Source organism: Enhydra lutris, unplaced genomic scaffold (genome assembly GCF_002288905.1).
Source record: "Enhydra lutris kenyoni isolate GAN:26980312 unplaced genomic scaffold, ASM228890v2 scaffoldscaffold22, whole genome shotgun sequence".
Lineage (NCBI taxonomy): Eukaryota > Metazoa > Chordata > Mammalia > Carnivora > Mustelidae > Enhydra > Enhydra lutris.
Window position 1 is genome coordinate 3,352,026 of NW_019154106.1, and position 24,883 is coordinate 3,376,908.

At 61.5% G+C, this 24,883-nt stretch overlaps 1 protein-coding gene across 2 annotated transcripts in view; it reads right to left on the reverse strand.

Annotated features, from left to right (window-relative positions):
* The window catches only part of LOC111150126 (anoctamin 1), a 78,777-nt gene that overhangs the window by 9,464 nt on the left and 44,430 nt on the right, over nt 1-24,883 (reverse strand). The window contains exons 12-22 of one of the 2 annotated variants that reach the window (XM_022507499.1): nt 18,403-18,485; nt 16,481-16,492; nt 15,819-15,890; nt 13,708-13,785; nt 12,679-12,753; nt 10,609-10,810; nt 10,369-10,480; nt 9,498-9,555; nt 7,584-7,684; nt 6,835-6,980; nt 4,144-4,296 (exon numbers count right to left, since the gene is read on the reverse strand). In XM_022507499.1, coding sequence (XP_022363207.1) covers nt 4,144-4,296; nt 6,835-6,980; nt 7,584-7,684; nt 9,498-9,555; nt 10,369-10,480; nt 10,609-10,810; nt 12,679-12,753; nt 13,708-13,785; nt 15,819-15,890; nt 16,481-16,492; nt 18,403-18,485 — 1,092 coding nt within the window. The remainder of the gene's footprint in view (nt 1-4,143; nt 4,297-6,834; nt 6,981-7,583; nt 7,685-9,497; nt 9,556-10,368; nt 10,481-10,608; nt 10,811-12,678; nt 12,754-13,707; nt 13,786-15,818; nt 15,891-16,480; nt 16,493-18,402; nt 18,486-24,883) is intronic. The other variant, XM_022507501.1, reaches the window with a different exon arrangement.

Here is a 24,883-nt window from a genome sequence, read left to right on the forward strand (position 1 = left end):
TCTGCCACCGTGGTGCCTAGCACTGCCCCTAATTCCCCGGGGAGCAGGGGGCTCCCCAGACAGACGCACGGTCCTCCACTGGCCTCCCCAGCAGAATGAGGCCAGCGGGGCCGGGCGAGGGCCTTATCTGAGGGCCCCTGCGGGAAGCGAGGGGGGCCTGCCTCCCGCCCCACGGAGCGCCACCGGAGCTGCGAGGAGATGTCCCGGGTTCTGTCCGTCTCCCCACGAGAGCAGTGGTTCTCAAGTCTCCTTCCTGCTGGAGCACGCGGCCCACGCGCTGGTACCAGGCTGCCCCGTCGGGCTCCCCTCAGGAGTGCCAGTGGGGATGCAGGGGAGGGGATGGTCCTCGCGGGGGAGACGCTTCTGGACGAGGCCAGGCTTCCTGGGCTTCCCGCCCGGCCGCTCGGCACTGGGAGCCCCTCTGCACAGCGCCCGGGGAGGCTGTGCACCGCACATCCCTGCTTCTCTCCCGGGCCTCGCGTGCGCTGTCTGGCCGCTGGCGCTCGGCACTGCTGGGCGGACGTTTGCTGAGTGACTGCAAGAGCGTAGACAGCCCTTCCCCCCAGGGCTGCTGGTCCCTGGCCCGAGGCCACAGGATGGCGGTCCTTGGGCCACAGCTGGGCTCATGGCTGTTTCGTCCTGCTCACGTGCGTGCTGCTTGGCGACGCTGACTGGTGTTTACAGACCATGATGGTACGTTTTTTGAAAAGTCTGGACTTGCCGCTGCTTCTGAAAGAGCCTCCGTCCCAAACGGGCGGCCTGTTTCGATGGCTACGGTGGCGCCCTCTCCAGGCTGGGCCATGCACTGCGGCTCTGTTCTCCCCACCCTGCACTCACTCACCCACCGGGCCTCCTGGCCCTGTGGGGTCTGGGTTTGCAACCTCCAAGACCGGGAGCTGGGGCCTGGGTGAGAGCCCGGTGAAGGTGAAGCGTCTGGGGCAGAGGCTCCTAGGGGAGGCGGCGACCCCAGGAAGGGAAATGGGTTTTGGACTCACTGCCCAGGGACAGGCCAGTGGGTGGAAGGAGGGGAGTGTGGGGAGTGGGAGTGACCAGGTTGGGATGCGGGGTGGGCCGGAGAGCTTCTCGGAGCCCAGGACGGAGCCCAACGTACAGGCCCCAGGGCATCTCTATGTCCAGGCCCGAGATCCTGTTGGACCCCACACCAGAATCCTAGGGTCTTGTACAAAAAATGCCAAACCAGGATGCCCGCCCCAGGCCTTGGGCTCAGCCCTTCTGGGGGTCTTGGCCCTCCCCTTCTGTGTGATCGGGACGCATGCCGCAGAGCACACCACGCTCCAGTGATCTCCAGGTACAGAATGAAAACCTTCAGGCTCCCTGTAGGAGAATCTCCAAGGGGGAAGGGAGACACTCCAAGGTGTCCCTGCTGTCCAGGGACGCCACAGCCCATTTCCAAGGATGAGACAGGGAGGTATTCCGACTCCCCGGACCATGCGCCGGAGCCCAACGCAGGCAGGGGCCTCTCACGGGAAAGGCTCGAAGAGAACACGTGGGAGCAGGAAGCACGATCGTCTGCTGTCAAAGGTCAGGGCCAGGAGGCTGGAGCTGGGTTCCCACTGGCAGGGAGCTGGGTCCCCACCGTGACTCACCCAGCCTCCCCTCCCAGCCAGAGCCTCCCCCGGCTACCCCTGGAGCCCTGGGAGCAGGCCGTGGGGGCCACCGGGCCCGGCGTCCCCTCGGGGCCCACACGGATCATAGGAGGAATACAAAGGCTTGTTCAGGGAAAGGTTACAGGGGAAGAAGGGCAGATTATGCCTCCAACCGAGCAGACAGGAACCAGGAAGTGAGAGGCCGGTCCATGAGAACAGGGAGAGAAGGGGGGCCGCGGGCATAAAAAAGGCAGACACCCGCCTCCCAGCCTCGGGGGGGTGGTGGGAAGGACCACGCCAGGGACAGGCAGGGAGCGGCCAGGAGGTGGCCGGGGTGCTCCCGTTCACCCTGCTAGGTTTGCAGGCTTGAGGACGAGGCCGCAGGGGAAGTGGAGCTCTGCCAACGCAAACACGGCCACCCCGGCCTCGCCTGGGGCCTCTGGGCGCCTGAGAATCAGGCCTTTGTCAGGGAGAAGTGACAGCCGGGAGGCCGCACTCCCGTCTTTACTAACACTGGGCACAGGGCTCCAGAATCCCCAAGGGCTGTCCAGGGAGCGCCTCGGCCAGCTGCCCCGTCCACCCTTTCCTTTGGGGCCTTGGGTTGCAACGTAAGCTTTCCCGGGCAAACCGTCTGCTCGCGGAGGTGCTGCAGGAGTGGGCGGCCCGTGGGTGGGGGGCTGGGGGCGCAGGGTCTCCAGTTCCAGCTCAGCATTGGTGACCACCTGGCCTTGGTCTCCCCATTGGGAAAATGGGACCGAGGATCTGCCCAGGCCTCCTCTAGAGGTTGCCGGGAGGACCCGATGCCGAAAGCCCCAAGAAGTGATCAAGTCCACGCACTGCCTCTGGGGTTCCCCCTCAGAGCAGGGCATGACAAGCTCACGGGAACCCTGGGGACAATGTCACCTTCATCTGAACGCGGCCTGGGGCCCAAATTCAGTGCACTCAGCCTGGGGCGAGAACGGTGCCCTCGTGGTCCACGGAGACCACGGCCTTTATTCTGGCCACGTACAGAACCCCCAAGCAGAGCTCGGACCCGGAGGAGCAGCAAGCTCAGGGCTGTGGCGTGCGGGACAAGGGACTCACCCCACAGCCAGGGCTGCGGCAGAATCAGGTGCCTGGAAGCCAGATGGGACTTCAGAAGGGCAGTTAGTTCTCTCAAAGCCTCTTAAAATCACAAGTGAAATCTTCCAGGAGAGTGCAGCTCCGAGAGCATCTGTTTGCAGAGTCTCTGCCCATTGCCTGGGTCGTCCAGACAGGTGACAGACAGACGGTGACAGACGCTCCGCAAGATCTGAGCCCCGGCTCTGGCCGGCACCCCTCCCTACAGAACACCACGGTTCCCCGGCCCGTCCGAAAGCTGGGCCCTGAAGGAGTCCCCACGGATGTCACGGTGCCAACGTGGGCTGCAGTGAACCAGACAGAATGACCGACACATGTGACACGTGACCACGCGTTGAGGGCATGAATGGCACTTGGGGACAGTTCGACCTGGGAGAGCGGCAGGCCCGGCCACGCCGCCAGTGCCACCAGGGGCCAGGGCGGGCACGGACCGAGGAGCCCCACAGACCCAGGCAGGATGGGATGGCCGAGGGGCCTTTCTGACGGGGACGAGCCCAGTGCCAAAGGCTGGAGAAGCCGCCGCCACCTTCCAGCAAGAGGACGCCTGCCCCGCTGTTGTCCTGTCACTCTGGCATCCTGTCCTCATCTTGGTAAAACAACAGAGGACACATCAAACACGTCCTTCAATCTTGGTGTCTTCTACTGACGAGCCCAGATGTGCCGTTCCAACAAAAACCACGTCAGATAGGCCTTCAACGTATTTCTGTCACGTTTCCTTTTCATTTCAAGATTAAATAGGAACTTTTTTGCATGCCCCTTGAAAACTGGGTCCTGGTTGAATGAAGTTGACTCATTTTGAGATGATCTCTTTCACTGGTGACCCCTCTGAGTCCCCGAGCGATAGGTGTCATGCTCCCCAAAAGTGCACTATCCCTCCACCCCTGCCTCCCCACCATGAGGAGGAAGCTCTCGCTGGCTCGGGGGTAGAGCTTCCTCTGGCCTGATCCTCCGGGCAAGCCCTACAGAGCAATTTCTGCGCTGCTGGAAGGGCCCCTTCCTCCTCCCTTTCCTGTTTGTGCACCTTGAATGGCTACATGACACCCTTCGTGGAAAGGCACATTCAGCCCCGAACACGAGCTTCCTGTCTGTCTGCTCCGTCTGTGCTCTGGGGCCATGAGCAGGAGGGTGGGGTGCTGAGGACCTCAGTGCACGCACTTGGGGGACCTCCTAGTGCAGCTGGGTGTCGAGATATTCAGACACCCAAGGCACTGACGCTTTCCGGAATGTTCTCCCAGGAGCTGAGACGTTGGGGTGGGCGTGCAGAGGAGGTCCCCTGTCCCCCATGCTGAGCCCCCGAGTCTCCATCCTGGAGCCCGTGGGGACCCTGTGGCCAGACCCCAGTCTGCCCGCTCTGGGGAGCAGGACCCCCTCCCCCAACCCAGCACGTGCCCAGAACCAGCTCCCGAGAATCACTCACCAATGTCTTTGGCTCTGACAGCCACCGGCCTTCGCAGCTCAGTGATGAACTTTTTGGCGTCCAGGCGGATCTCGATGATGTTATTCAGCAGTGCGAACAGTGGGGCCAGGGGGAAGGATGCCACGAATAAGGTGACAAAACCAAACTGGATGACTGCAAGGGGAGAGGGACGGTCAGCGCGCCGCGTGTGCCACGGCGGGCCCCACGCTCCCACGGCGGGCCCCCACCCCCCACGGCGGGCCCCCACGGCAGGTATCACAGCTGGACATACGGGGAGGGCGGGGTCTGGCTGGCTCCCTGCCTCTGACATGCCCCCGTACCTGCATACGGGGGGACCTGGGAACACTCCTGCCACAGCCCCAGGCGACCCCGGGCCAGGAGGGGGCTGTGGGGAGCATTCCAAATTTTGCTCTGGCCCCCTGTGTGGGCTCGTGTGTAAGAAGTGGGCTCGTGTGTAAGGAGCCTGCAGTCACCATCACACGTCTAAGCTCAGACAATCATCAGTGATGGGGAAAAGGCCCCCGTGAGCACGAAAACCCGGCCTCGGTCACCCAGGTGGGGCTGGCAAGGGCCTGGTGGCTGGGGGTTCCTGGGACCTGGGGGCCTTGGCAGTATCACCGAGTGTCCAAGAGCCCCCACTGTCTCCTTTCGTCAGGCCTTGGGGAGCTCGGCGGGGCCCACTGTCCAGGACAGTCTGGCCCCTCTTGGCCCATCCTCGTCGCTGGCCCTGGGGCTTGGACCTTGGATGCCATGGCCGGCACAGAGCCGGGCTCCCGGGAGAGATCAGGGAAAGGTTGCAGCATGGGGGAGGCTGGCTCAGGAACCATACAGCCTGTCCCAGGGCTCTTGTGGCCTGCCAGGTGGTAAACAAGGAAGCCGGCAGAATGTCACTGTGTGCCTGGCAGGCTGAGAGTGGCCATTGTTAGAGCCACTGGTGGGGGGCTCCACGGGAGCCTCCGTCTGGGAGTAGGGTCGCGGGCTTCTCGTTTGCTCCGTGGGCCTCCATGGGATCCTTCCGTGGACAGTCGTGTCTGTAGGTGGCTCTGGCGGGATGGAGGCTTCGGATCAGCTGGGCTGTGGGCTCCAGGTGGGCCGCCGAGCCTGAGGCTGTGGGGTCCTTGCTCCCGAGTGATGCTGCCTGCTGCTGCTTGGACGGCCGAGAAGCAGGGAGGGGAGCTGGAGATGGCCTGGGCCTGGGGCCCTCCCCGCTGCCCCCTGTCCAGTCTCAGGCACTGTGTGCTCCAGGTGCCCAGAAGAGTCGGTCCGCGAGGAGGAGGCCAGCAGTGGCTGAGGCAGAGCGTTCTGAGTGGCGGGGTACTACATGGGTCCCAGGGTGGGCGGCTCCCTGGGTGGGCAGGGGCCCATCCCAGGAGTCCCACCATGCCCAACAGGGACGCAGGATGCAACTTCTAGCCACTGTAGAAATTAAACTCTGGGGGAGCCTGTCTGCCAGCCGATCCCAGGCTGTTCTTCCTGGTGTCCGCCTTCCCACTGGCCTCAGGCAGGCAGGGGTGGCCTTGCTCCTGGACCCCAGGGCTGAGACCTGACAGCCAGGGAAGGAGCAGGCCCACGGGGGTCCACGGCGGCCCACGGGGTGAGGGAGCTGCCTGCCAGCCTCCGGTTCACCTTGGATTTCATTCCAAGAGAAAATAGACAAGTCATCTAAACACGACGTTATTTCCAGTTTTTAAAGTCTGAAGATTCTTTTCCTTCTGAGTCAACGCAAGGTGCTTCTTGAATGATCATAGGGACACTGGGTGTGACTTTTATGGACCCACTGGGCCAGCAGGAGAGAAGTCTCTTGGGGCAGCCTAACCCTCAAAACTGGGAGCAGGTCTGGGGTTTGCTCAAGTACTTGGAAGAAGTGCAAGGTCCCAGGTCACACCCTGCACAGACCAGGGGTGGGCCCCAAAACTAGCATTTACAATGTGCTGTCCATGGTGGCTGGGGGCCTACACTTGGGACCCCTCTGCAGGGGCCGTCCTGGCCTTTACCGGTCTGTTCACTCAGCGAACATGCACTGAGTGCCAGCCGTACAGCTCATCTGTTCCCGTGTCGGGGGTTTGGCAGGGGAGAGAGCAGAACTTCCATCATTCTGCTGGGAGGTGGAGGTAAAGCTAGAGTGCATGCTGGTGACAAGAACCAGAGCATGGGGAGAGGCAGAGGGCCACAGCGGTGCAGGGGAGGGGCTGCCCCTTCTGAACCCTGCAGTCAGGAGGACCCCTCTAGTGGAGGACATCCTGACTACAGCCCTGGAGAAAGGGAGAGCATGAATCATGCAGGTATTAAGAGGAGAGCATTTGACAGGGCATGGCTAGTGCAAAGGCCCTGTGGTAGGCATGAGCTCTGGATGTTTGGGTAACAGCAAGGAGGCCAGTGGGGCTGGAATGGTGGGAGGAGGCAAGGAAAAGGCACAGGTGGGATTGGGGGGCTCCAGGTGGCCGTGCGAGCTGCGTCTGCCCTCTCTCCCCCTCCCTGGTGCCCCCCGCTGGGAGTTAGGGCCAGCTCTGGGCATCGTCCTGTCCCGGGACACCATTGCTGGTGCCAGGGCTCCATCCATGGGTATCTCCTGTGCTCTGGCTCGGTGCCCCCCCGAGGACGGGAGCCCCGTGCCGCATTCACTCATCTCCATGTACTCGGGGGTGAGGCCCGCTTGTGCCCCCCGAGGACGGAGCCCCGCGCCGCACTCACTCATCTCCATATACTCGGGCGTGAGGCCCGCGAAGGGCTCCAGTGTGTAGTCCTCCTCGTAGCGCTGCCTCCGCTTCACGTACGGGTCGTGGTCGGGGGGACTCTGGCGTCTCAGCCGCAGGTACCGGATGAACTTCTTCATTTTCCTGAGGGAGACACAGCGTCGCTTCAGCCGCGGGCCCGGCGACACGGGTGCTGGGGCCCGTCACCCGCAAGCTGGGTCTCCTGTTCCCGGAGCCAGGACCCCTCGGTCGAGGACTTCCTGGGCCGTCCCTACCCCGGAGGCGGGGTCAAGGGCCATCGTTTGGTTTTCGATATAAGGAAGCAGGTGCAGGGGGGACCACGGGGTCAGGGGTCCGCGATGCCCAAGCAGACGCCATGGGTGGGGGAGGGGAGGGAGTGTGGAGAATCATCCCAAACTCCCTGATTCCAGCGGGCTGGCTGCCCTGGAGGCACATGGGACACACTTCTCGAAGGTCAGGAAGCAGGGCCTCGAGGCGCTCTGACAGCCAAGCCCAGGGGGCCGGACCACGAGTCTGAGGGTGCCTGTCAGGACCCCTCTTCTCGCCCACCATGGGGTGGCTGTGCCCCGCCTCCCCTCCTGTCCTCACCTTCAACCCCGTCCCCACCCTGTCCTGGCCCAGGTCCCACCTCACGTGCCCCTCCGACCACCACGGGAGCCTTCAGGGGACCCCAGGGCCTCCCCGCCGACCCCACTCTGCTCGCACCCGAGGTCGGACGTTACTCACGGGATGCCGATCTCAAACAGATTGTTCTGGATGAGCTGTTTGCCCAGCATGATAATGCTGAGCTGGATACAGAGCTCCATCAGGCAGCCCCCCGGGGCACACTGTGGGACAGAGGGCAGGTGCGTCACAGCCACCCCCGCCCGTCGTGGACACCCGGAGAGAGGACTGTAGCCCCCCGCTGCGAGGGGAGCTCAGCCCTGCTGCTGTGGGTCGCATGTGTTCTCCACAAACGCCATGCTAACCCCCAGAACCACAGAACGTGGCCTTGGTTGGAAAAGGGTCTTTGTGGACGTGACCAAGTTAAGACACAGTCATCCTGGAGTGGGGGGACCCTAAGGCAGTGAACAGTGTCCTTATAAGAAAAGGAAACACAGAGAAATGAAGGCCATGTGAAGACGGAGGCAGGGACTGGAGTGCTCTGGCCAGAAGCAAGGCAGGCCCAGGAGGCCGCAGCCCCCAGAAGCCAGGGGTGAGGCCCGAGGAACCTGCCCCTGGTTCTCAGAGGGAGCGCAGCCCTGGCTCCTTGATTTGGGACTTCCAGCCTCTAGAACCATAAGAATACATTTCCGTTGTTGTAGGCCTCCTGCTCTGTGGTACTTTGTCCCCGGAAGCCAGTGCATCTCGTCTACATCTGTCAGGGCTGGGACGAGGCTCAGAGAGGGGAGCTCATTGCCAGGGAGTGGGCAGGGCTGGGGCTGGATCTAGAGGGCTCCTCCTCCCCGCCAGGGCTACTGTCCAGTCCCACGCACTGTGGCCTAGCCACGGGCCCTGCACGGCTGTGGCAGCCTGGGGCCAGTGAGGCTGGTCACCCTTCTGGAACCTAATGTCCCTGTCCTTGGTGGGCTTGCCTTGCCTGAGGCTGGGTGTGGGCAGGCACGGGATGGGCCAGAGGCTTCACTTGCCCGAGTGATGGGAGCTCAAGGGATACCGCGTGACCCTCTGAGGCGCAGCTGACCCCTCTATGTGCCCAGCTGACCCCTCTATGTGCCCGGAACAAAACTTTTTATACTGTTATCACAGATTTCATATCAGAAAGCCACCGTTTCATTTAAAAAAAAAAACCGCCTTTTGTTTTATTCTATTTTACAAAGACATTTCCCCAATCTCTCCAACCGTTAAAGAATTTGATATGGTATCATTTATGGAAAGGCTGGGATCATATAATGAGAGAGCACTTCATGGGTTTTTTTTGCAAACATCTGTTCCTGTGGGTGAGGCTTACATCTTGGGATGTTCCGGGCCTGGCACTCAGGGGCTTGAACCTCTTGGCTGTGCCCCAGGCAGCCAGATCACCCTGTACCTGAAGCCCACCCCAATCTTCTCTACCCCATTTCACAAGATCTTTATCAAAAGACCCACGGATTGTCTTCCAGTAAGCCGAATTATGTCGGGCGTTGGAAATGCTGACCAGTTCCCCAGCACCTGATGCCCTATGGCCCCGGAGCCCCGGCTTGGTTTGGGGGAGACTGCTGGAACAAGTCCAGTGGCCAGGGCACTAACCAGACCCATGGTGGCTGCAGTGGCCGAGCAGAAGCCAAAGGTCAGCAGCACTGATTTAGAGGGAGAGAGGTGGGCATTTCTCCGTCACAGTAAAAGACTGAAGTTGAGTTCTGTCTCATCCCCTCTAATCCATCTTAACAAAAAAGAGAAGGCACACTTAAGATCTTACATAGAAAAAGGAAAAAATCAAACAGGTGTCATTCTTTTGGTGACTCCGAAGAGACTTTCCCCTTTTCAGGTAATTCTACATGGACGGGCCCAATAAGATCAGAGCCCCGTCCCAGCCGCAGGTCAACGGCAGGGGCCCCCTGCCCTCCCCCGCTGGGAGGAGGGAGACACTAGTCCAGAACGTCTGCTTCCCCCGAGTCCGCTGTGTGGACGGACCTGGGAAAGCAGGACGGAGCACAAGCTTACCTCTTCCATCCGGAAAGAACGGAAAATGTACACGTAGTCTCCCGGACGCCCGACGAACCTGCAACGAGTAGCGGCAGTGGGAGGGGAGGGGCAGGGCGGGGAGACCCCGAGGTGGGGGCTGCAGCCGGCTCGACGTGCCCACGGGCTTCTGGCACCTGAGACACGACCACCGTGGTGTGCTGTGGCTGCATGTTCCGGGGGCTCCCAAAGCCAGGGATGCGTGACCAGGCAGGACGTCAGCAGGAAGCCAAGAGGGAAGGGGGCCAGGGTGGCGGTGGCAGGTGTAAGGACAGAGGCAAAGCTGCCCGGCATAGGCAACACCACCAGCCATGGCCTTGTCAGGCTGGGGAAGGGTGGGGACCTCTGAGGGGCTGCTCTGTGGTCACGGATGATCTCAGGGAGCCTGGACCCTTTGGCTGGGCCCTGGGACCCATGATGCTGGGGAAGAAGCCTTTGGAGGAGTTCTGGGATCAGACCTGCTAGCTCCAGGCAGAAAGGGTGATGGGGAGTCTTGGTGGGTGGGCCACAAGCCTCTCCAAGCCTGGAGTGGCTCGGGGGGTCTGGGCACTAGCTTAGAACACCAAGATGGCCATGGCTGTGTTTTTTAACCCACTTCTGGGGCCCTAATCCCCTCAGACATCCTGGCCTACTGTGGGAGCAGAGGGAGCTCTCTGCCCAGGGTCTCCGAGGCTCTGGGCCCGCTGTAGGAGCCAGGCCTCTCCAGGAGCTCAGTGGCCTTAGGAGCCATTCTGAATGCTCTGCCCCGGGCCCAGGGCCTCCACCCTGCAGGGAGATGGGGAGGAGAGCCTCCGGCCGCCCCAGTAGGAACAAGGTGGGGACATGAGCAAGTTTTAGTAACGGCTGTCCCTACCTGCCCTTGAAGAAAGCCACGTAGAAGATGGGGGTGTAGGAATTCACGAACTTCAGCAGGAAAGCCTTGAAGATCAGCCTGTCCTCAAAACTCTTCTCTGTCTTTGGAACCTCTAGAAGGAGGGAGAGGCATGTGGTCAGGTACTCAGCTCTCATGGGCACGGAGCTCAGAGAGGCTAAGTGACGAGCCCGAGGGCGCACAGCAGGGAGGGACCGTGGTCGCCCCGGGAGGCGCACTCACCAATCTTGGTGAGCCAGCGGGCTATGCAGCCGTAGACCTCGTCCAGCAGGATGATGACCACCAGGTTGATGATGACCGCGGTGGCTGTGACCGTGACCCGGATGTTGGACCGCACGGATGGGGAGGAGTTCATGGCCAAGGCGGCGGCCATGGAGATCCTGTAGATGATGACTCCCAGGACAATGGCAAAGGTCACCGCGATCTGCAGAGGGAGGAGGGCCGGCTTCAACGTGGATGGGCTCTGGACCGGCCAGGTGAGTCTGCCGAGCCGGACACTCCCGGGATCTCCGCCAGCACCTGCCGCGGGGCTCCACGCCTTCCCTCCTGCCCACTGACCCCAGCAGGGCACCAGGTGGCCGAAACCCAGCTGGCCTGGACTGTGAGAGGCAGGCTGACTCTGGGGGAGGGGGGTCTCCCCAAAACATGGGTGGTCCTGAGTGGGAGGAGGACTGTCCCAGAGCTGGGTGGGCATGGGGTAGGGCCACGGGCCTGGCTGGGACAAACCGTTTGGGACCCTTCTCTCCACCTCTCCACAAGCCACCCGCACACCTGGCTCATTGCTCGCCTGGCCAAATCCACTGGTGGACCAGAACATTCCATAAAGCTCAGGCGGGTGGCTGCCTGGGAGGGGGGTGGGCCCTGCCTAGGCGGGTGAGTTTATTCCGTGTGGAGCAGTCTGTCTGCCTGGGTTTCTCTTACTTTTCCTCAAAGGCCCTAACTCGCTGGAGACAACCCGGTCCTCATGTGGCCCCGCACTGGGGTGTGGATGTGGGCAGATTCCAACCCCAGGACGCACTGAGGACAGGGATTAGCTGTGCCTGTCACACCCGACTCCAGCAGCGGGCCAGGCTCTGTGATCCTGCTCCCCCTGTGACCTGTGTCACCTCCTCCCGATTGGGGTGCGGAGGGCAGGCCCTGTCCTGCGAAGATGTTCCCTCACGGCCCCTGGGATGCCCCGCTGGGGCGTGGGCCTGCACTGTGTCTGGGGCTCAGCTTGGAAGGGGGCAGACGGCAGCCATCAGAAATCTAGGAAAGCTCCTATTTGAGACTTTGGGTCTGTCTCTCTGCTTCTGCACACATCTGTGGGTGCCTGACGGCGGCCACACCCCGCTCAGGAAGCCTGGGCAGCCCAGCCACACCCTGACCACACTCCCAGGCTGGCTCCGGGAATGAGGGCTTTCCTTGGAAACTCCCTGGCTCCTGCCAAGGGGCCCCTCCCAGGGGAAGGCACCACCCCGGCCTCAGAGGTGGCCTTGTGCCAGCATGTGGAGGGACAGACAGGCGGCTGGCCTGCAGGGTGACTCAGGAAGGAGGGTGTCCCTTGCTTCCTGCCAGAGAGCGTGAGCCCCCACGACAGGCGAGCCCTCCAGCAGTCTTAACCCCTGTGGGCCATGCCCTCTCTGGACTAAATGAGCCATGGGGGTCTGGGTTCACCTTGGTGTTCCCGGGACAAGGAATGTGGAGGGGGGCATTGCAGGCTCTCAGACAGGATTTGCTCAATGAATGAAGTTCCTGGGCGGGGGGGTGGGGTGGGCAGAGCTGTGACTGATTCATCCCTGAGGGAAATCCAAGACCAGCCCCTGCTTCCAGTGAAGTTTGCACAGGGCTGTGGGGCCCTTGGGGCAGAAGGCTTGACCGGCAAGGGGCCTACCGCCTCCAGCCCAGTGGTCGGCAAGGGGGCCACACCTGCGGCCTGTTTCCTCATCAGGAGGAGGGGGACACATTGGGACTGTGAGGACTCGAGGAGACTCCCTGCATGGCTCCTGGGCTGCTGGACACACGCTCGGGCCCTGGTTCATGGCCATTCCAGGCCCTGAGTACCCAGGCCACAGGACTGGGGCACATGCAGGGCTCTAACTTAAAGCTCCAGGCTGGACAAGAGGCCGGTCATTTTTACAGGGATCCTGGGGTCCCTGCAGACCCCTTGGCCCCTTCCCACTTTAGGGGCAGTGGTGGAGCCTGGGACGAGAGCCAATGCCATGTTGACACTGGGTTCCAGTCCAGCTGAACACCACATTGTGTCCCCGTGGGCGGCACGGATCTCTCCCACCGCAGCCTTCTGGAACTTACCATGAAGACAATGGACACCAAGTTGGTGAAGTAGGCTGGGAACCGGTCTCTCCAGGTCAGTTTCACCTTATCCGTCTGCAACACGAAACAACGTCGGGTCACCCGGTGGGACCCGTCCTGGCAGAAAGATGCTGTGCGCGCGCACGGGAGTGTGTGTGAACAACTCGACGACAGAAACACTCAGAAACACCTTTATGAAAACACGCCCGCAGGTGACGAGTGAAAGCACCCCCCTAGCGTCCAAGGAAGGGTCTGGGGTTTCCTCACCTATCAGATGATGCCGGGGAACAGCAGTGATACCCGTGTTAGACCACGAGACCCCTCTGCGTCCCCGGCATCCCAGCGCCAAACGCTTTCCTACATCAGACTGTCGGCCCCGCGTCTGGGGGACACCTGCGTCCGGCCCAAGCCTCACTTTAAGGCTGGAAGGTCGGAGATGATTTTGCCCTCCGCCACCCAAACCATAATAGTTATTTTCCCTGCACGGGGCAAGCTGAAACAGGCCACGAGCATTACAAGTTAAAACGCCGATTGCCGCGTAGCAACGGTGCGCCGTGGTGACACGGGGCCTGCAGGCTCTCTGGCTCGGGGACGGCCCCGGGCTGGTGGGGACCTTGAATAGCAAGCGGCTTGTCACTAACCCGTGATCTTTCCAGAACGAATGGAGGTGGATGTTCAAAACGGAGAGATGCACGTATTAGGACAGAGAATGCGGATGCGGGCGGGAGCCCGGAGGCCACCTCCCACGGCCGGCATGCGTGTTAGCGGCAAGGCGGGGAACCAGGCACGGGCAGCCGTGACAAGCACGCACCACGGGCTCCCCCCGCACCCCCACCGGATCCACGGAAGCCATGCAGGGACATCACGACACACGTCGCACGCAGCTCCGCGGGTGGGGCGGGAAGACGAAGCGTGGACGTGGATGTTAAAAAAAATACAACAGTCAGACTTCGTCAAGGAGAAAACACGACGGACTCGGATGGTCTGCAAACAGTCAAGACTCGCGCTGCCCCCGCAAGAGGGAAGTACCAATTTCACCCCTGCCATGGCGGTCTTAACCCTCTGCCTCCATTTGTTTGTTGACTCCTCTGGAATACACCGGCGCTTCTGAGGCGGGTGGAGGGAACAAGAGAGCACGTGGGGTGAAGCGGGACGAGGCCCGGGCCCCCCACCGTGTCCCCGTGGCCGTGGGCCCGCCCTCGCTGCCCTGGCTGCCAAGGCCGACGTGGGTCCCGGGCGTCTGGAACCGGTGGGAGAGGGCAGACGCCCACGTTCTAAAGAAAACGGGGGGCTGCAAGGGTGTGGGGACGGGAGATGGGGCTTTCGGGCGGACTGCCCCAGGAACGGCTTTGGGGGGCTCCGAACTGCTCCCCCGGGAGGCGGTCCCTGTGATTTCAAGGGTGTGTATCACGGGAAGACGCCAGTTCCCTTGTCGCTGAAGGGTGACTCTCCTCTTTGGCAACTGAATTGGGTGCCATACCCAGGGGGAGGGGAAATTAAAGCCCCAAAGTAAAGCTGGGAGCCAAGTGACACAGAGGAAGAGATAAGGGGTATGGCCTGCCAGACGCAGATGTGAGAGGAACCCTGTGCCCTCGTTGCTGGTGATCGTAGCCAAGGGGCAGGTGGCGGAGTCTGGGGGGCACGCCTGTGCTTGGTCATGGTCTGGACTTGAAAGGACTGACACACGTCACAGAGCCTTCTTCTCCTTAGGGGAGAATGACATACTCATCCGGGCTCGTGCTAAGGGGAGCCGCCATAAAGAAAAACCACGGGGTGGATTGGGCTTAGGGCTGGGGGTGGGGGGTCCTGCCCTGGACACAGGCCTTAGTGACCCAGGGGGAGGCCGTAGGACTTCGGAGGCTGCAGTTTCCAGAGGAATCGCAACCCTTGGCCGCGTGGATCCAGCAAACCCTGTTCGGGTGCCACGGCGATAGGAACGATAAACCCAGGGGCTCTCCTGATCAGCCCCAGAGGCTGAGGCGTGCACGGGGGCAAGGGGGGGGTGCTGCTCAGGGAGCGTCTGCTTCCCACCCTTTAAGGACTGACACAAACCTCCCCCAGCCGCAGGCAGAGGCTGCCGGGGGCCGGGGCACTCTGTGCTTGTCCCAGGGCATATAAAACCCCCTCGTTAGGAACCTCTAGAGGATTGCCAGCGTTTAGGCCGTGAACATAAGACAGCCGACTCGAACGAGAGGTTTGGGGATAAGTCACTTATTATAAAAAGATGGTGATCTTCAGAACATCACAAAACACTTCCATCTCATTCCCGCATCTCTGAGGGAAACCAGGGGGGGGCCATTTGGCCGGGGGGGGGGGGGGGGGGGGGGGGGGGCGGTGGGACAAATCCTCCCGTTCCACAATTTGACATCAAACACAAGGGGTGACATAAGAAAATGGCAGGTGTCCTGTGGAATAGCTGCAAACTACCTGGTTCTTGATGCTGAAATGTTGGCTGACGCTTGAGATACCCTCAGGGTAGATCAAGGAGGGAGCCCCATGGCAGAGTCGGACAAACTTCAGCCTGTGGACCAGATCTGGCCCCTTATTTGTTTTTATAGATAAAGTTTTATAGGAACACAAGCAGGGCCACTTGTTTACCTGCTGTCTATGGCTGCTCTCAAGCTACAGAAAGAATTGAGTAGTTGTGACAGAGGTCTGCAGAGTCAGATATAAATGCTCTGGACCCTGTCCGGGAGGCTGGACCCTGGTCTATACTATTGATGAGGACACGGTGTTTGCTGAGCCCTTGGTCTATACCACTGCATGCGCACATGGTGTTTGCCGACCCATGGTCTATACTGTTGTGTGCACATGGTGTTTACCAAACCCTGGTCCACACTGTTGCATGCACACAGTGTTTGCTGAGCCCCTGGTCTATACTGTTGTGTGCCCATGGTGTTTGCTGAGCCTCTGGCCTATACTGTTGTGTGCCCATGCTGTTTACCAAATCCTGGTCTATACTGTTGTGTGCATACGCTGTTTGCTGAGCCCCTGGTCTATACTGTTGGGTGCACATGCTGTTTACCAAATCCTGGTCTATACTGTTGTGTGCATACGGTGTTTGCTGAACCCCTGGTCTATACTGTTGGGTGCACACAATGTTTTATTGCCGGGAAAGCCAACTGGCAAGGCCACCATACCTCTTTTTTTTTGGATTCTTTCCTAAGCGACTTTTCCAAAACTCTGGCTTCGTATTCAGCTCTGGGATGGTCCTGTGAAAGAAACCAAGTCAACGGGAAGCCTTGTTAATTGGGTCTGAGACCCTCGACGTGAGCACACATGACAGATTCAGGCCCTACATTGGCCGTGGGCACCCTCTGGGGGCAGTTCGTAGCTGGCTGCTTGTACTATTTCCGTTAGAACTCCCCGTCCGTGGCCCACCCAGGATTCTCTCTCTGGGTGAGAACCCCAGCCTACTGGTGTCCATGTCCCGGGGGCGGGTAGTCTGTGTGAGGCTGCCCCCCGCCCTGCCTCCCGCTTTCTCATGGTGAACACCCAGCCATGAACTGGCCCCTGAGAATGTTCCATCAGGAGCTGTGGGGATCGAAGAGACGGCAATAAGTGTCAGCGAGCACGGGCAGACCAGAGGTGCCAGGCCTCGGGGGAGCCCAGAGCAGGTCAGCAAAGGGCGCTGGAAGAGAAGAACGAGGGGTATGAGAGGCCCAGCGGTGGGGGAGGAAGCAGAGAGCCCTGCCCGCGGTGAGGAGCTGCGCGGCACAGACAGGTGGGTCAGTGTGCGAGAAGGCCCCTCTCCCAGGGAGACAGGCTATGGGAAGAGAGAGGAGTGACAAAAAATCCAAACCTTGACAGCCTCCTTCGGGGAACCAGGACGTTCAAAACAAAAACAAAAAGAGTTCATTACTTTCTGTTGTTCTGTAAGAGGCCGCACCCTCTAGAGATCGTTTTCTGAAGAACTGGGAAGAAAGTGGATGGACACAGGGAACGAGGCGGATATGGGGGGCTGGGACCAGCTGAAGTCACCCCTGAGCGGGTCACGTTTGTGGCTCGTGGGGCTTTGGAGGCCCCAAAGGGTGTGATGGGTGAGACTCAGGGAAAGGGCCCACAGGCCGGCCAACTGGACACGGGCTTCCCTCTGCACTGGGCCCCAACCCCCAGGTCAGACTCCGTGAGGCTTCCCCTGAGTTCCAGCTCCCCAAGGGGGCCCTGGCCAGCCATGGCGGGCGGGAGCATCCCTCAGGGGACTCACTGGAGCCTGCTGGGGACCTGTGCTTGCTGGCTCTGATCACCACCCCAAAACCAAGTACCTGAGCCGTCAGGGCGAGGTGATCATGGGATGGGTCCCCTGGGGTTGAACAAAGGAGACCGTCCCCCCACCTTCCCCTGACCATATGGCGGAAAGGACATTCTAAATCTTCTCAAATAATAAAATGACTGCTTTTTGTTCTACTCGGATCTTCCTAATAGAAACAGTTACAGGGAAGGTGGCTTAGCCAGGGGGATGCCTGACCCAGAACGGGCCGCGGGGGCAGAGCGCTGAGGTCCATGCACGGCCAGACCCCCAAGGAATGGCCTGGCGGTGGACCAGGGCGGATGCGGCCACTTGTGGAATGGGGTGACAGGACCTGCTGTGGATGAGGGCTGTGTCCGGCGGTGGCGACCCAGGTGACCCGTTCTGGGGCATTCACACCTGTTGGGCCCTGCTCCAGGCCTACTGACCCTTTAAGACCCCCTCAAGACCCATCGAGGGAGGATGAGGAGAGGCAAGGGCATGGAGGCCCAGGGCTTGCTCTAGCTCACACGGCGAGGGTGGGGGCAGTCTGGGATGGGACCCTGCAGCCTGGACCCCGAGATCTGTCGTCGCCAAGCCGCTGCACCTCTCCTGGCAGACCCTCGTCTCCTCGGCTATGAATGACATTGTCAGGACAGAGCCCACACGCCGCATCCTGGGCAGACCGGCCCTTCATCCCAGGAGGGAGCGCGTCATGGGGGGCATACACGAGGAACGCGGGAAAAAAAAAAATCAGTGGAAGAAATTTCCACGTCATGATGAAGGTGCCTGAGAGCTCTTTTAAAAAAAAAAAAAAGCACGAGGGGCATCTGACCGGCCGTCTGTGGAGTGTGCGGCTCCTGATCTCAGGGTTGGGCGTTCGAGCCCCGCACTGGGGGTAGAGTTTACTTAAAAAAATAAAAAATAGACATGTGCTTTATAAAGTTAAGGAGAGGTCGGGGGCGCTCCTGTGGGCTCTGCTCCGTGGCCTGGCTGTGTGTGGGTGCCGTTCTCCTCCTTATTCCCTCTCACCCCCTGGGGCATTCTGGCTGGAGCTGGTGATTCAGGGATGGGGTAGTGGCAAGGCTTCTCCTGAGGAGGCCTCGGGCAGGGACCCTCCGCCAGCCCAGTGGCCACTCGCTCCTGAACGCCCTCTCCTTGGTGCCCAGAGACATGCAGCGCCTGGCTGCCCTCCTTTTAGGAAGGGCCTCGCTCCCACTCCCCCGCCGGGTCCGACCGCAGGTGGAGAGCGGGCCCTGGGGGCCAAGGCTGAGGCCACATTGGGCCCTCGGCCTTGAGGGTGGCAGCAGTCCCCTCCCAGACCGCCCAGGCTGTGCCCGACGCGTGGGGTCCGCCAGGGAATCCAGGCACACGTTCACAGGAGCTTCGAGATCTAAGACTGCAGGAGACCCCAAAACGTCTCCCCGCTAGCTGTTGGCGACTTAGCCCCAGGGAGACGGGGCGGGGCCGGGGAGCGCGGGGACCAGACTGCTCACCTCCTCCTCCTCGAAGCCCGTGAGGTCCCAGTGGTACCGGAGCCGCATCTGTTTCCGCTTCCAGTGCTCCATGAAAGTGGCCGCTGCGGGTGGGAGGAAGAGCCAAGTCACCCAGGACACAAGAGCACCCTCGTCCCCGGTGCCGTCCGGTCATCCAGGTACCGGCGCGCCAGACCAAGCACTTCACACCAGTCACCCGTTCTGCCCTCCTGCGGACCCCACGGGACACGGACATTCACCGTCCATTTTACAGATGAAGAAACTGAGGCCCAGAGCCATCAAGTCCCAGCCAAGGTTACTCAGCCAGCCAGCGAGGGGCCAGGCAGGCTGGTCCCAGAGCCCCTGCTCCTAACACCCTGCTCCATTGATCCTGAGGACCCCCGGTCACAGGCAGGGGTGCTGAGGTCACAAAGGCGAGGCTGGGGTGAGGCGAGGCCAAGGCTGCTCACTCAAGTTTCACATCTCTGCGGACAGTCTGCTGCTGAGCTGTACTCTTAGCTGCCTTGTTCTACTTCATATTCCCAACGGACTCCACATAGTTCAAACGCTGCCTCCTCCAGGAAGCCCTCAATCATCCCTCTCAGTATCGGGAAAAAACCCAACTCCTCTTGGGACCTCGCTTGCTCACAGTGTCCCCTCTCCCAGTACAGGGGTCCTTCTGGTGTGTGAGGCGGGGATGCCGCCTCGTCCGTCTGGATTCCCAGCCCACAGCCCAGCACGGACAGGTGCCAGCCGTGCTCGCAGATGAACAAACGGCTCTCGGGAGCGCAGAACCACGGAGATGCCCCTGGCCGAGTCCGTGACTTAACGCTCTGTCAGAGGCCGAGGGTGGGGGTCAGGACGGGTGTGGTCCTATGGTTAATGAGCGCTCGGGGCCCCCAGGGGTAGCTGCCGGCACCGTTGGGAGAGCCGCACCTGACCCTCCTTAAACCCCAGTCGTCCCGGGAGGAGGAATCGCACGGCTTGTCTGACAAGCAGGGGCACCGAGATGGAACGGAACGAGGTCTGGCGCTCGCCTGGCAGCGGGGTCCGTCGTCAGTGGGGGTGCAGCTTTGGAATGGGCAAGAAGTGGGGCTGAGTCTGGCCCGTCTCCGGGCTCGGAGAGCTTCTGCCGGTGAGCCGCATGTCTCTGTCCGCGTTCACGTCTGTCCGTGTGAGCAGGTCACAACAGAGCCCCCTCGACGGCCAGTTTTGGGCACAGTGGGCGCACCTGGATCCTGAGCCACCCAAGCAGCCGGGCCGGCCAGGAATCAGCCGCCTCTCGCGGTCTTTCAAGGGGGCATGATTCAGACCTGGGGACCGGCCGCACAGGCCGTGCAGCAGCGCAGAAGACAGGCGGTGGATGGAGAGAGGGTCGGGCATTAGGGACAGCAGGAGGCCGGTGCAGGCTGCTGGGACACGGACATGCTAGAGCTAGAAACAGCCAGTGTCACGGAGGGAGCGCCTTCCTGGGGGTGTCAGAGCCGTGGGCACGGCAAAGCCTCTGCCAGAGAGGCCGGGAAGCTGGGGTGGGGTGGGGAGAAGTACCCTGGCCCTCCCCTTGGCCGCCCTCTGACCTCTCCCTGGCCTTCCCATTGGCAGAGCCTACGGGGAAATGGGACAGCAAGGGGACAGGGAGGTAGCCCCACGGGGTACAGGTGCACTCAGCAGAGAGACCCCGAGCAGCAGTGCTGTGGGGAGCCCGGCAGCGGAAGCCAGACGCCGGCTGCGAGGAAGCCGCCCTGGGAGCAGGCCGGGGAGCAGACCCGACCGCGGCTGCGCCACCTCCCAAGAAACAGGACACGAGGCAGTTTCCTCCGCCTCTTCCCACACGTCCTCTAGCTGCTGTGGAGGGAGGTGGAGGTCCGGCCTGCCTCACACTGACCCGTTCTGGAAGGCGTTTCGTGCCTTCTCTGTCCCGATCTGGCCCACCCGGGCAGCCCCTCCTCTCGGTCCTGGGCTGAGGGAGAGCTGGAACGTGCGGGAGGGTGATTGTAGACACCCAGGGGTTGGCCTGTTTACCCGCCCCGTCCCTGCCTCCTGTGTCCTCCCCATGTCCTCCCCACTCGCTGGCTGGCCCATCCCCACCTCCGTCTCTCAGGCCCCCTGCCCTCCCGTCTCCAGCCCGCGGTGTGCTAATAACGGAGCTACCTCGCAGGGGCCTCGCCACGGGCCATGCTCTACTCTCGAGATTCACTGACGTCGGGAACCTGACCGTCGCCGCCACGCTATGCGGTAGGATGATTTCTGTCCAAGGATTTACAAGCGACCCAGAGACTTGGAGGGTTAAATGCCATGCCTGAGGTTAAGTAGAGGTTACGGGCAGGACTGGGGTCTGAACCGAATTCTATTTGGGCACAGAGTCTACACTGAAGCACTGTACCATCCAGCCTTATGTGAAGGGAGTAATGACCACAGCCATACTGAGTAGTCTGGTTAGAGCAAACCTGGATTGCCATCGTATGGATGAGAGGAAAGCAAGGCACAGAGAGTCTGACTGCTTGGCCCAAGGTCACACAGCTGGGCAGCCGCTCTTTGACCAAGGCACGCTTGCTTAGGGCATGTGCTGTGAATCTTAAGACAGATACCGGGACGTCTCCCAAAGGTATCCCAGCCAAGGACCAAGACTGGAGCCTGGTGGCTGGGTGTGGAGATGGTACACGGCCCAGCCTCATTTGGCTTGATTATGTTTAAGAAATAAAGACCTGTTATATAAAGTGAATAATGTTCTGCTTCTTTAAAAACCTAAAGCACTGGGACCAGAAGGCTGGAGCGGAGGAGAGACCTTCTGTGCGTTCTAGTTCAGGTGCGTCTTCTCCACTTGGCCACAGACCCCACCACGCCCCACGGCCGGACTCCGCGGCCCCGAGTTTGCACGTTTTGCTCTGGAACAAAGGGGTATAGTCATGGAGCTCAGGCTTGGCCAGTGAAGCGGAGATGCGGAGGCTCATGCTGAGCCCAAGGGGCAGGCCCGGCGTCTCAGCTCAAAGGGTATTGTGAACAACAGGGCCAGACCCGGGCAAAGGCAGGGGGACGCTCGGGCGTCCATCCTTCGCAACTGCGCTCCTGTGCCCGTGCCCCCATTCCGACTGCATGGGTGGTGGTGGGTGCTGCTGGGTCCGCTCGCTTCCCTCAGAGGTCCGGCTAGTGGGTGGCTTCCGCCCCCTCTCTTTCCGCCGCACCGTCTGGCCCTCCACGCAGGGGTAACGCACTCCTTCCTACGGGTGCACAAACAGAGGCTCTGAGTGATCAGGGGCCGGCGGACAAGGCCTGGACCCACGCCTTCTGGTGCTAAGACGGGCTGGGGCTGGCGTGGTGGCTCCCCCGGCCTGAGGGCAAGCTGTATGCCGAGCCTGGTCAGCATGCAGAAGACATGGCCTCGATGACCACACAAGGGGGGCCCAGGGACAAGGCCCGGGTGCCCGAGTCCAGAGTCCCGAGGGCAGAAGAGCACACAGACAGACACCTAGAGCGAGTCCGGGCGAGGGCGGAAGCAGGTGGTGGAGCCGTAATTCATCTTTCCTCAAACATCCGTCCCGCGACACAATGCTAGACAAACACCTTCTTGTGGGGCAGCCCGGAGGCATCAGGTGAGCGCAGGACCCTGGGTCGAGCCTGGACCACATCCAGGCGGGAGCTCGGGCACGTGACCACCGGCCTCCTCAGCCCCCGGTTCCCCGTCCATCGGGCGGCTCGACGACAGAGCCTGCTAGAGGCCGTTAGGAGGCAGCCCGCCGCGGCGCGTGGGGGCCCACGGGGGTGCGTTCCTGGGACCTGGCTCCCACGGGAGCATCGCTTCGGGTCTGGCCAAGAGGCTGATCGTAGGTTCAAGGGCCACATGGGGTGTGGGTTCCCCAGAATGTTTCCTGTAGATCCCGAGACAGGAAGCAGACTGTGGGGTACCAAGGGCCGGGGGGCAGGAGGCGGCAGACTGGCAGCCGGCCAGCACGGAACCTTAAGCACGCCAGGGTCCGGAAGCACCGACCCATCCATCGTCTGTCCTGCTTCCCTCCATCCACCTCTCATCTTGTCTCACCTCTGCCGTCCTCTCCCTCGCCCGACCCCAGAGCCCTAGGGGCAGGCAGGCCTCAGCTGCTCCCTCTGCACCAGCCCAGGGGTGTGCCTACCCTGACAGGCCATCCTCGAGAGGAGAGACCTGCTCCGACCCTCTGGCTCCCAACACTCCGAGGGTCCACTCGCCGCACACATCTCCTCCTCCGAGGGGGCACCGGGGGTGCCTCTGCCCAGAGCTGCAGGGCCGGCAGGGGCTCTCGGAAGACATGCGGCTCGCGTACCCTCCTTATGTACCCTCCGAGCAGGCCTCCCTCCTGAGCTGCCCCGGCTGTGGAATTCCAGTGAGAAGCCCGCACTAGCTCCCGCTGCACCCCCACTTGGCTCGGGGTGCTGGGCGGGGCACGCCCCAGGGGCTTCACCACCCGCCGGATCTCCTTCAGGTCCAAGCCACCTTCCCAAGCTTCTCGCAGCCGGGCTCAGATCAAACAAACTCCTTTGTTCCGCACGGAACCGACAAGCTGTTGAAACCCCATTATTATGCCATAATTTCAGAAAATTGATCACAGCAAAGAGCTAAATGGGGCTCAAAGTTGCTTTGTGGGACACCTTGTTGGAGGCTTTGAAATGTCACACATCGCAGGTGGCAGCGAGCTGGAGTCTCTGGGGCCAGCGTGTCCGCGCCCGGGGCCAGCGGACCCCACGGAGGAGCGGACGTGAGGCCCTGTCACTGTGCCCGCGTAAACGTTAGCAGCCGGAGGGTAGGAGAAGAAAGGACATGGGGAGGAAGACCGACCAGTGGGAGAAGGATCCCCCAGAAGGCAGTGAACAAGTCACTGAATAAGGGATTTAAAGGAAACCGGCCGCGAGGTCTCTGCTAATTACGCTTGACGGCGATTGTGGAGCTGCAGGACCGAGGGGGCGCCCCCTCTGCCTCCGCCCACCGGATGGGGCTGGACCGCACGGCCACCTCCGGAGCCCCACAGGCTCGTTCCTGTGGCTTTTGTCTTGATTTGCAATATGCTCCTTTTTTCCTAAGGGAAGTGCCTCCTGGGAGCAGTTTGGCTTTTTTGTTATTTTTTTCCCCAAATGAGAGTGTGTGGACGGAACTCGCACTTGACAGACAGGCGCATTGTTGTCCCCCACCCCACCCCGGGCGGAAGTGAAGCTGGGCGCAGTGGGGGGTGGCAAGCAGCAGAGGCAGATCTGCCCCTTTCCCTCCATCCCGGGGGGCGGAGTCACGTCTGTCTCTCAAGGACGGGCTGCTGGGAAGGGCCTGCCAACACCTTTGAGGCTCTCTGCATACAGTAGGTGCTCAATAAAGGGGGAACCCAGCACGCTGGCTTCCCGGAGCAGGAGCACAGCATTTGATGGGATCCCTGTGGGCTTGCCCGGCTGAGCGGTGCCTGCCTGCCTGCCCCCCATGACCAGCTCCGGGAAACTCTCTGCTCCCTCAGAAGGGTGCGGAACAGAGCTGGGAACACATCTGCAGGAAGAGGGGTGACCAGAGCACTAGTGTAGATCTGGGAAGCCGGGGCTGGGGCAGGGTCCATCAGGTCAGTGATAGATGCCATCGCTGTGTGACCTTGCCCAAGCCACAGCCTCTCTGTGCCGCAGTGTCCTCAGTGGAGAGAAACACCCCACCCTCCCTCCAGGGCTACTGAGACAGAGGTCACCTAGGCAGGGCTCCAGCCCAGGGTCTGGTGCACAGTCATCCCGCAGCGCGGGGTTGCGGGGGAGGGAGGTATGTTTGGGGACAGATGGGGAAGCCATCCAGGTCAGGAGTAAGAACGGCTTCTGTGGAGCAGGGGCAGCGGTTAACTGTGCGGGCCGACGGGGGGGGGCCCAGCGGCCGAGTGGCGGAGCACAGGGCCTCGGGAGTCTTGCCTCCGCCTAGCAGTTCTGGTGTAAGCTCGGGAAAGTTGCCTCGATTTGCTCATCTGTCAAACGGGCAATAAAGCTGTCCACCTCCTGTGGTCACCGGGGACACGCGTGAGTCACTGCACCTACGACACTCAGCATGGTGCCCGGCAGAGCGCAGGGCCCGGCTCGCGGAAGCGGGTGTTCCTCCAGAGCAGGTGAAGGGACACGACCTCCAGAGGCCCCCAAGTGCAGGGTTTGAGCCCCGGCCTCCTATGCTCCAGGCTGTTCACACATGTCCAATAAGCAAGCGCTCGCAGAGCCGATGTGAGAGCTGGCACCAGCCACGGCCCCGAGTATGTCACAAGGAACGGCGCGCTCGAGGCTCCCGGCACGGCTCCAGGTGGCTTGTGTTATCCCCCCCATTTTATAAATGGGGAACCTGGGGTCCAGAGAGCAGAAGCCACTTGCCTGAGGTCACACAGCCGCTAGGGGACGAGCTAAGAGATCTGAACCTGAGTCCCGCCCAGGACCCAGCGGCTCCGGTGACTGCTTCCCTGCGTCCACCCATCCTGGCACAGAGTCCACCCAGCTGAGTAGTGGCTCGGACCCAAGCGTCCGATGGAGGCTT